The sequence below is a fragment of the Diachasma alloeum genome, unplaced genomic scaffold, assembly GCF_001412515.2.
Source record: "Diachasma alloeum isolate Michigan unplaced genomic scaffold, Dall2.0 Dall_scaffold_00540, whole genome shotgun sequence".
Lineage (NCBI taxonomy): Eukaryota > Metazoa > Arthropoda > Insecta > Hymenoptera > Braconidae > Diachasma > Diachasma alloeum.
The window spans coordinates 340,467-352,141 of NW_021680672.1; the positions used below are offsets into that span (position 1 = coordinate 340,467).

The 11,675-nt window shown below is 42.7% G+C and overlaps 2 protein-coding genes across 2 annotated transcripts in view; both read left to right on the top strand.

Moving 5' to 3' along the window:
* The window catches only part of LOC107042984 (homeobox protein Nkx-2.3), a 2,107-nt gene extending 1,153 nt beyond the window's left edge, over positions 1–954 (top strand). The window contains exon 3 of the mRNA XM_015264262.1: positions 238–954. Coding sequence (XP_015119748.1) covers positions 238–954 — 717 coding nt within the window. The remainder of the gene's footprint in view (positions 1–237) is intronic.
* A 3,397-nt stretch (positions 955–4,351) lies between these two features.
* Positions 4,352–6,681, top strand: LOC107042981 (homeobox protein bagpipe). Its single transcript, XM_015264258.1, has 3 exons — positions 4,352–5,032; positions 5,868–6,084; positions 6,244–6,681. Exons 1-3 carry the CDS (start codon positions 4,558–4,560, stop codon positions 6,581–6,583), a joined length of 1,032 nt encoding a protein of 343 aa, XP_015119744.1. The 5' UTR covers positions 4,352–4,557; the 3' UTR covers positions 6,584–6,681.
* The last annotated feature ends 4,994 nt before the right edge of the window (positions 6,682–11,675 follow it).

Genomic DNA, 11,675 nt, shown 5'->3' on the forward strand with positions numbered 1-11,675 from the left:
TATAGGGGAGGGTGGGGCAAAACGGCCCCCCTTCAATTGTCAATAACTTGTGAATGACATTGTGAAAATTCCCAGTTTCAACTTCATTTTGAAGATAATTTTTCATTCTTCAAAACGACCTCTAACTCATCCCAATCGGATTATTGAATCGGAAAATATTGACGTTTTGCCCCATCCTCCCCTAGTAATAATTTCTCGATTTAAAAAAAAATTTCTAATTATTTTGGATTTCCTCAGGCCCAAGTATACGAACTAGAACAGCGATTCAAACAGCAGCGTTACCTCTCCGCCCCAGAGCGTGAAGTGCTCGCCTCGGGTCTAAAACTCACCAGCACCCAAGTGAAAATTTGGTTTCAAAATCGCCGATACAAAAACAAACGCGCAAAAATCGAAGACGCGGAGAAGCTGCAGTCCCAATCGCTGAAGAACCAGCCGATCAAGAAAATTCCCGTTCCGATCCTGATAAAGGACGGAAAACCGAGTGCCAGGGATTCTTGCGGTGGAAATTACTGGAGTGGATTCAGACCAGACGTCAACATTCAAGCGATGCCGAGTGAATTCGGGGGTGATCTCCGCTTGAGTCCGGAGTACCGGGGGCCTGAGATAAGATTGGACCCCGGCAACACGGGAAGTGAATTCAGAGACAGCACAAACCTGCCGCAGGAGCCGCACAGGCTCGTCACCGCCGACTACCGGCCCACCTTTGGATCTCCGATGAGGCCCATTAAGACGGAGTACAAGCCTCCCAGTGACATTTCTCCGTTCCCCGATCTCAGGACAACTCCGTCCGACGACAAATCCAGTATTTTAAATAATGACAATCGAACGATCGCCGATATATCTGCCAACGATTTTAGCTTTTCGAGTTATGTTAATCCGCAGAATTATCAGATGCCTTACGTTAATTACATCGAGCAGATACCGATGGAGCAGAATCTGCAGAGACTCTGGTAGCACTTTGGCCAAACGATCGGAGTATTAAATTAACATGATCTTGAATTAAATTCAGTCGCGTCTGTTACTCTCTCCATTGACAAATTTAGATATTTCTGGGAATTGGTGAGTCGTTAATAGCGGAATTGAAATTATTTATAGGGATCATCTGACAGGTTGAGCGAAGCCACCGGTGCTTTTAGGGTTATCGCAAGAGCACGACGGGTCATCTGGCAGTCAAGTGGCTGTGCGTAAATGGTACGCCTCGTTGATCCCTCGTTGTGTTGTGGGACTTACGACCGTGTTCTATATGGTGCTACTGATGCTATTACGAGCCATGGGAACATGCTGATAAAAATGTGATGGCTGATTCGTTTATTTTTCCACTCACACGTCTCTGGTGAGAGTTTCGGAACAGAGGGTGCACCTGCAGTCTTAATTTTATTGGAGACACTTGACGGGGATTGAGATATACGTACTTAGTCGTAGAAATATTTACTCCAGGGGTAAACAATTTTTATGAGGAATAGGGATTAAGTGGCATCCACAATTACTGTTTAGTGATATTCTAGTGCGTAAGGAATCTCGACTTGTCCAAAGATTTCACAAAGATTAATTCAACGTAACGATCAAGTTTTTTATCGACAATTGTTTTTAATGGTCTCGTAAGTATTGTGTGATATGATGAATAAAAGAATGTTAACAATCTAACTCGATTTACTGGTCTACTTTTAATGTGGAACGTCTGAAGGGGAAATATTGACTCTGGGGATGAGGTTTGGAAATGTTTAAAAGCCTATATGAGAAAAAAATCTGAATGATTATGGAGGGGTGTTCATTTTTTCTTGAGGACGGGCCATCGTTGGCGCATTATTCGCATAATCCATCACTCGAAGCTCAACATTGATATATGATATCATGTGGAGGACTCGAATTTCTAATTGATGTATTTGGGGCTGTTACGATAGCTCGTCTGATCATACATACATAATCGTTCGGATATTAATTTCGACGTGGAGATTTAGCAATTGATCCATAGCATTCTGTGGATCTGTACTCGCGCTTGATTTTGAAATTTCTTCAGCTTTTAACTGTTCTGTTATTTTTTCCTGATGTAGCTGGTATTTTTTTATCGACTGTAGAAATTAACTTGTCGAATAAATAATGTAGAACTACAGTCGATCAGGAAGAAAATACTAGATACAGAAACGCCAGAGAGCGGGATCTTCTTCACTGGCTGTTCCACCCAGGGCTAGCAGTCGGGAATGTAGAGACCCCTCGAAGATTTTTAATAATTCTCATCATCATTCTAAACATGATAATTCACAGTGCAATTTAATTTGAGTTTTAATTATAAAAATAAAGTAACGTCAATTATGCGTCATCATTTATCGAGGGCGACATTTAAATTACTCAAGTCATCAATACGCGACTTCTTTCTTTCTGTTCTCCAAATTTACACTCACAGTTTTAATAAAACATTCACCTCAACACCTTCATCCTGTTGTGCTTACATAAAGCATATTAGAAACAGAGTTTCGAAGAAGATAGACTGACGATGAAGTGAATGAGCATAACGTCAGTGGATGATGGTTAGTTGGCGGTGGCAAACGCCTACCAGTTATACTCAAGCACTAATATTACATCTCCGGACTGACAGACGTGCGGACTTTAAAACCCAAAGCTAACAAACAGTTAGCAGTCATCCGGTCTCCTTGCTTTCATAATCTTCTCCCTGTGTATGAACACGTTTACATGTAGGTTCAATTTTACGAAGTTGATTTATTGTCGGAGAAATCACTTCCATAAGATATTTATTTATTAAGAAGCGAGAAGAATATTTCCGCTCGGATGTTCGCTTTTGCCATTTTTATTTCTCCCAACTTCCACCCAATAAATTTGAATCAATTGGCGGTTAGAAAAAAAAAACGCGGGGGAATGAGTCACTCAATGAGCAAGGAGAATGTGCTCTCCTCCCGATAAATATAAAGGACAGAGAAGAGCATTTTGAACATTGGGGTAGTTGGAATAAGGTATAATTTTCCGCGCCAATTAAGGTCTTTAAGAATTGCGACCAATTGAGCAGGAGGGTCCAGAGCCTTAGCGTTTGGAGTAGGAATAAAGTTGTACCGGCATCGTGTGCCCACCCTATAATCTATCATCGATTGGATCTCCAAAGAGAGAAAAAGGTCGCCATCAGTATCTAAGTAGCGCCAAAGTTTTCGGGCCAAATAAATACACCCAGAGATCTCTCAAAATCGCTGTCCGACTTTTACCCATATTCCATTAATGTAGAATTCATTCTTGAATCAATAATGTATCTGGAACGAGAGTTGCCGTGCGATTCCCATCATCGTACCAAGTGAGGCGTAGTGTGCGCGCTTCTGTGGTTCACACTTAATTAAACCTACATAGGAAACTCGGGGGCTCGCACGTGGCAATACAATACCGACGAGTCTTTAGCGTCAATTGTTATGTAAAGTAACACCCCTGGTTGGTGTTACGCGGTCCAACACTGATCTGTCAAACGTTGGATACTACTGGAACTACCGAAGTAGTTTTCCCAACGAGGGAAAAGTCGAGTGCCGTCGTGCAACTTTGCAAAATCGTTAGCACCGATTCAACCAAGTTGAGACGTGTCTTTTCGAATTTCTCGGGAGAAACTTTTCAAAGGAAACGATTTTACGACGTAAATAGCTACTCTCCAGGCCGTAATCGCGAATTATTTTCAAGATTTTTTAACCCGATGATGTGATTAAAAAAATAGACAGCACATTCTCCAGTACGAATTTCAAAAAAAAAATTGATGAGCTCGTGATTTTTTTTTCTTTTTGGGCAAAGAGTTTGAAGAATCCTCTCTTTTCAATAATTCCGGTGGCGAGAGCCCTCGCAAAAAGTAGTATGGTTAGTATTACGTCGTGACGGCGCCTGAATCACCACCACTATTACCACGAAAAGCTTCTCGCGGCAAAGGTGGTCTGGATTGGTTGGTGGTTGAAAGACGAGTGCGCGGGCAAATGATGGGATTGGCTGTGGGGCGAGGCATCGCCGATCCGAGGGAGACAGCTGTTGAGTGTACGTCCGTCGACGATGTGTGCGATAAGCGCGGAATGACGGGCGAAAGCCCCACCTCCGTGATATCGTTACGGTTTGGCCTCATCAGTGGAGTAGATAGAGAGAGGAATAGTCAGCCAAGAGGCATCATTACTCTCTCGCATGAACGAGTCAAGCCGGGAACAACTGCGAAACTCGTTAGCTACTGTCACATCCGGGTGCCTCCTTCGGTCGCCGCATCGCGTGTATCGCAGGAGCGGGAGAGACGGAGAGAGTGACATTTTTTTTCCGGAGGGAAGACGTGGTGGTGGAAGTCGAGTGGCGCACTAATTCGAAAAATAAGTCCCCACGCACTTGACCGAAGCACACTCCGTCGAAAGGGTGCAAGCCGACGGTAACACTTCACTGGTGACAGTTTCGGTGATTCAAAGTGAATAAACGTGATTGCAAGTTCAATTGTGGTGGCGAAAATCAAAGGATTTTCAGCTCTCTGATTCAATGAAGATTGTGCTCAGTTGAATCGAGTTTTTTTTCCGAATTATTGGGGATTGATTGGGAATTGGGTTTGCAATGGCGACGGAAGAAAACAGAAGTCCTGCGAGTTCTCCGAAGCCATCATTAGTCGCGCAACCAACACCTTTCAGCATCGAGGATATTCTCAGTCACTCGAAAACCCAGGGAGAATCAACAGACATCCGTCGCTCGATGCCTGAGGAATTCCCCGAAAATTCTCTCCATGGACACAATTCGGATTTCCCAGTGTACGACCGAAGCCCCTGCAGTTCCATGGAGCACGACCCGAGATTATCCAATCGCTCAGTATTCCGGAAGGAACCGTCCTCACCCGATTGTCAAGCGAGTGTTGTGCGAGAGTTGGATCTTCTCCGCAGGAATCTCGCCCAGGCGAATCTATCCAATTTCGGGAATCTTCCAAGAGCCAGTTTCGATAATTTCGATCGTCTCGGCATCACATACAGGAAGATGAAGGAGTCCGCGAATCGCCAGCAGGACGAGGCTCTTGACATGAGCAAGAGTAAATATCTAGGTGAGCCTATTCATGTAACTTTTATTAGATTCGTGTAAATGGGAAATTTGAGGCCAGAGTCAGACGTATCCACTTGTCAGTCGAGAGTTTGAAAACTTTTAACCCGAATATCCGGGCAAGAAAAAAGATAACGTAATTGAATATAATTTTAGTAGCATAAGTGGCCACTCGACGGGGCAGACGTCACGAGTGGCCTAGGGGGGGCTTATACACTCAACTTCTTGCACTTGTCCGTTTTGCCGTCAATGTCTGCTATCCAAACTTCCCTCATCCCCCCTTTGAAATGCTTTATGGCCTTGGTATCGTGATCTTCACCACTATATCTCACTTCCGTTCGTGCTAGCTTTGTGATCGGTCCTTCGAAGAGAGATTGAGTTACACATTTTCACTGACTCTTCCATCATTATACGCATCAACTCCCCCGTTATTTGACATTCACGACGCCTGAAACACGAGTTTTATTTGATTCAATCGTCGAGCGGTAAATGTTTGAGACGTTCGATTATCCGATTAATCGAGGCACTTGTTAACATCTGAAATAAAAAGACTGCACGCTGGTTTTCTCGAGACTAAACAGTCTGTGGGGAGCCGGAGACGTAGGAATTATATACCTGACTTTGGTTAAGTAAAGAGGAATTGCCTGAGGAGTATACGGTGAAGTAAACAAGTGCACACGTGTGGCTATACCAGAAACGAGACATCAAAAGCCTCTTTAACCGTCTTCTCATAATTCTGGGGTCTTTTTCAATCCTTTGGGATTGAAAGTTTCAAAATCCTCATTTAATTTTATTACTTTTGCCTCTCAACTTTAGGGGAAATCTTGTTTTCTTTACAGACGACATTGAGGACGATCTTTACGATTCTCAGACCCACGGGCAATCTCTTCAAAACCGAAAGAAGAGAAGTAGAGCTGCTTTTTCCCATGCCCAGGTCTATGAATTGGAGAGACGGTTCGCAGCGCAAAAGTATCTCTCCGGACCGGAGAGGGCTGATCTCGCGAGGGGGCTCAAGTTGACGGAGACACAAGTGAAAATTTGGTTTCAGAATCGAAGGTGCATTGTCCGAAAATTCAAACAGTAAATTGTCAATTCCACGCACTTTCCACTCTGAAAATTATCGAAAACTCAATTCCCCAAATGTTATGACACAAAGACACAATTAATTATCTGCCGTTGATGGTAATTTGACCGTCTAATTGGGTGTAATTGCAGGTACAAGACTAAAAGACGTCAACAACAAGAATTAGGCGCTCTGGTAAACTCAAACACTGCCAGAAGGGTAGCTGTGAGGGTACTGGTCCATCCTGATGAGCACCTGAGAGGGCTTCCACCCCTTCGCGGCTCAAATCTCCATCTCCCCGGGCAAATCAGCTGTCCACCTCAAATCCATCCATCCAATAAAGCTTTAAACACGTTTCCTTACTACTGCCTTCCCTATCACCCCCTCCTCTGTCCATCTCTACATTCGCCTCACATACAAGTTCCGGGGATTCCCGAGTTGGAGCAGATTCCACGTGATACCCAAATAACAAAAATCAATCATGAAAAATAACTAGTTCCACCGGATAATTGAGATTCACTGACACAAATAAATGTAATGAGGGAGCAAATTGTCTCGATATTTCAACTACGCGATTTAGATAATTACGTCGATAGTTGTAGCCAAATTCCTTGTCAAAAATTATTGAAAATTTCTTTGAATATATTTATTACAAATATTAATATGATGTTGGTTAGATATACATGTATATTAGATATGTAAATAAATGTATAAACAGTCATGTAAATTTGGGATTTTCATTGTGATTCACCTGCCACTTGACCACATTTGTCCGTTGAATCCTGTGCAATTGAGCGCAACGAATCGCTTGGGATGTTTTGGTATGATAAAAACTTGTGATTTATTACGGCGAAATAGAAAAGCTCGTTCGTCGCTTCGTTGGAGTGTCAAGTGTGATACACACGGCACTTCCATCCTCATTTTTTATCGTAGAAAAGGGTGTTTAACTGCGACAGAGGAGTGATTTTTTCTCCATAAGTGTTTTAATAGTTCCATCTGGGTGGCCCAACCAGACATCGGATATGTTTATTCAGACGGGCCTTTGGGGACTGTCTTGAGCCGTCGGCCTCATGTCAGTAAAAACCACCACCATCAGTACACGGCACTCATCCGCCCGTTAAACCAAGGAGTTACATTAACATCAACCCCTTTGACGTCAAAAATTTTTCATCAACAATTATCCGTCATTATTGTTCACGTGGGCCATGGGGAAAATAGAATATTACTGGGGAGAGTTAATTCAGATGGGGTCATATACTCGCTTCTGCAGTCCATTATCGTTTTGTTTATCGTCATTTCAAAACATTCCAGGGTCGTAACTGTACGGTTGAGCATACTGACGTGATCTGTGGAGTCTCACTCGTGTATTATTGGCAGAGGAGACTCTTTCCTATAATGACCTGTGGCTTCCTTTGCTTGACATTATTATTCTTCAAATTTTCCTTTCAAAAGAATTTTGAAACATTCACTTTACCATTATTCATCGAATTTTTTGCTCTCCTCGCAAATGCAAAAAAAAATTCAATGAATGAATTGAATTATCCATCGAAAATATCTGTACAGGCCTTACATATATACAGCTCTGAATTTCTGAAATTCCCCGTTGAAACAAGAAAGGAGCGATTTAACGCTCAATCAAGCGACGAAAGCTAATTTTCATTAGCTGTTAACTGGTGGAGCCCCGTCTAGATGAAGGGTAGTTCGTCTCACCCCCGGCTTTCGGCCGTGTCCTACCTCCGCACTCTTTGTCACATCTCGCTCGTTTCCCTTACAGTACTCTTATACCGCTGAGGACAGCACATACTGCAGGCGAGGGATGTATATCCATCTGGAAAATCGCATATCAATTTCCGACTGCTTTATTGTCCTCAAGCACAAAAGCCCTAAGATTATGCATTCGCCCGCAATTTTGAACATTCTGCATTCGATGAATTTTATTCCACGCGCATTTGTTGAAAAGTGCGCTTATATTCATGGCAAGCCAGGAGTTATTATCAATTTTTACGAGTCATTTCAAGATGGGAGGAACTGGTGAGCGACAGAATAAAAAATATAGATATATCGCCCTCGATTTTTCAGACCACCACAAAATCGTACGGTTGCCCGGATTTGAAAGTATAATCTCGCCCGATTTTTTTCCAATAATTAACTTGCCATGTTGTGGAGAAAGGAATTGATGAGAATTTATTGATCAATCTTTTGTTAGTTTCAAGGTGACTTTTTTTCTTGTAAACGGCAAAGTGCAAAGTCCCCTTTAACCTCTTCAATAGTCCGTGTGACTATGCGCTCTGGTCGCCCCTGGCAACCTCGATCGAGGCGCGTGTCAGGAGGTGGAATAAGCTACGTGGATATGGAAAAAAAAGGAAATGTAGAAAAGGAGCAAGAAGACACCTTCACTAAAATCTCAAACTTGCAACCCAGTAATTTTCTGTCTGAGGGATGAGAGCCAAATACATATTCCCCAAGTTCATTTTAAAATAGCTGTTGAATAAAAATGATGAAATTTTCACGATTTGAATCACCCAGAGCACGATTTTTCATCTACAAACGATGCAATATTATCGATTAGGCGCGATCAAACGGAAATACACCTGTTTGTCTATAGATAAACGTTTTTCTGTTGCTTCGGGACGAGCGATTCTCAAAGAGGCAATTTGTCGAATTTTTCGCGGTGAAAAAAACCCGGCGTCGAAGAAAATTGTCGATCGACTGGGGCCAATCAACAGCGTTTCATGCGGTCGAGTGGGTGGGGAAGGATATAACTGTTGGGGAATAAAAGAAATAAAAAAAGTGGATTTTTCTATACCGAGAGAACGTTTTCGTGAACCAGTGCGGCAGTTCGGGGGCACACGTACGTATGATAAAATGAAGTTGATGTGAGTAGCTGTATCAAACGAGGGCAAGCATTGACCATGTTGAGCATGTAGGGAAAAAAATGATGGAAAAAAGGCACTTGTCTCCTTGACTAGAGATGCCATTCTATTTTATCTGAAATAAATTCAAAGTGGGCACTTGAGAACGCGTGCATATACACTCGAGGATCTTTCCACTGCTGGGATGCGATCCAATGAAAAAGGTGTTTTGTTATGCAAGGATAGGTGCAATCCAGAGAAGTGCTCTTGGTGGAAATTGTTTGGATCGACTCGACAAAAGTATCTTGGAGAGATGCCAGGCATTTTTTCATCTCCACGTTTGAATCTCGCAAGACAAAGCGGGCGAACCTTCTCATTATTGAGCTCGATTTCTGATCGTCTCCTACTTTACGATTTTTATATTCACTCTGAAGTGAATTAGGCTTCGTCTTCTCCATCACGCATTGCTTTGAAATCCTGACATGCTTTCAAACAATGAGGGTGGAAAGGATTTTAATTGAAACTGTTGCACGAAGTGACAATCTCGGCTCGCCGCAACACTCAATTATTTCGTTAAATATTCAAACGCCGTTTCATCTATAAATAGTGCTCAAATTACTGGGAGGGTTCTGCGGCAATGTTTTATCGTCCATTTTGGAAAAATAAACGACGAGCCATCGGTGGAAACAGATGAGTGACTGGCATGCAAACACGCACGGTGGCGCGAGCCCCGCTCATTTGAAAAACTGAGTGACAGCCGACCTTACACGATTGTTATTGAGTTTACATTATGGTTACTTTTTTGTCGCTGTTCCACGATGCTTCAGTGGGATCCTTTTGGAATCTCAACCTTTATTGCTCCGCATATTGGAACACTTGAGGATGTTCCTCTCAACTCGGAGAAATTTCTCAAGGGATTCTTTCTCTCTATCAAGAAGAAATCGCGGTTAACGATGAGAGAAGCGAGCTTGTGGATAAATTACCAACAGTTGGACAGAGAGAGAATTTTTAAACATCCTTACCGAACGTGGAATTTACCGGAGATGGGCAACTTGTCGGCAACCACCGAGTCCAGGGAATCTTTATAATCGACTTACCGACAAAGCAGATCTCATCATATTAGATCGCCGCTAGTGAAACGAATTATGATACTCCATAAATCAATTATTTTTCACCATCTTGAACCCAGAGTAACAATTAAATAAACATCTTGGAAGGCATGAGACAAAATCAGCCTGGCCTGATCCAAGCCCTAGCTTCTGGGTGGCTATAGTTTCAACTGGACATGTCGTGTGAATAATGTGAGTAGTCCGTCGGCTAATTACTAGTCGTCATCGTAGTCAAATGGCGAAGCCGATCGCGTGAGCGTCCGGGTGACATTAAAAATGCGAGTGTTCTACACTCCATCATTCAATATGACTGACGCTAATTGTAATGAGAGCTGTAATTGATCAGAGAGCGCTATAATATTGAACCAAGGGAGAGGAAAAAAAGAGAATGAGTCCAGTCCTTATTCCACGGGCTGTCAGCCTAGAATAGCAGGATATCCATTTGCGTGAAGAATCCCGTGGTGATAGACATCTCCAGAGTCAAATTAAGGCGGAGAAGGCCTGCTGGGTATTGGAGCAGGTTTCCGAAGACAGGTCAAATCGAAGGGAAGGAAAATCGGTGGCCTCCAGGTAATTATTTAATTGGGGCTTTGAGATATATCAACGAGGCTGATCTAGACCAGCTAGTGGAAGAGACGGGAAACCCGCTGGGATTTTATCCGTAGGCGGGATTGTTGATGATGCGATAGGTTAAACGGCTCAAGTATCATCGGTTGGTGAAACTTGGCACCTTACGTACGAAAAAAAGGCAAGACCCGCTAATTTTCCTAATAGATTAAATACCCAGAGAGGGACTTTGTCATTGAGGCCAGAGTCTCAGAGACTTTACTAAGTGAGGGCCTCACCTTGCACGCCATTGTTTCACAAACAAAAGACGTTCCTAGCTAGTCATGGCGGCACTCTTTGAACGCCCCTTGGCCAATCGTTGGCTGCGTTTAGAGCAACCTGGTATAAAAGAAACCTGTGCCCGTCGATGATTAAGATTTTCTGCGTGTGCAACTAATGCCCATGGGTTTGTACCACATTAAGATCGTCTCATCAAGCGGCCGAGGTGATTTGATGCTGTAAGACTGCCAATCTTGGCTCATCATTTCTCATTCACTTTGTTGTTATAATTGAATGATTTACGCATATATTAATTTTTCATTTATCTTTATAAATGGTAAATTTATAGGCAATTAACTTATTCAGCGTGAAGATGTGATGACATTGATAGAAATTATTAAAATAGAATGGATGAATAGCTAATTTCAACGACACATTGACCTGTGAGTTATAAACTCTCTAGTCCATTCAAGACTTTTTATGAATCATCATCGAGAAACCATTTCAGAGTTTTTCATCAACGTCCACCTCTCATTTTTCTTGCCCCCACTTTGGTCGCAGTGAGTCAAAAAAAGTAATGGAAAGCCGAGTAGAGATGCCGCAGGGCTTATATAGAGGATCATGATTAATCAATTAGCAATCTCGGGGAGCCCTTAAAAATTGACGGCGACGATGGTAAAAAAAAACCGGATCCAAAGGAGCCGACGTGACGCTGCGGTAAGGATTGCCCGCAAACGACTATGTTTCAAGAAATAATAATATCAAAAAAGGGGAAATAAAAAATTATCCTGCATCCAG

Coding starts and splice junctions, on each gene's coding strand:
- LOC107042981 (XM_015264258.1), top strand. CDS start 4,558: ATGGCGACGGAAGAAAACAGAAGTCCTGCGAGTTCTCCGAAGCCATCA. Junction 5,033..5,867: donor GAGCAAGAGTAAATATCTAG/GTGAGCCTATTC, acceptor TTTTCTTTACAG/ACGACATTGAGGACGATCTT. Junction 6,085..6,243: donor ATTTGGTTTCAGAATCGAAG/GTGCATTGTCCG, acceptor GTGTAATTGCAG/GTACAAGACTAAAAGACGTC.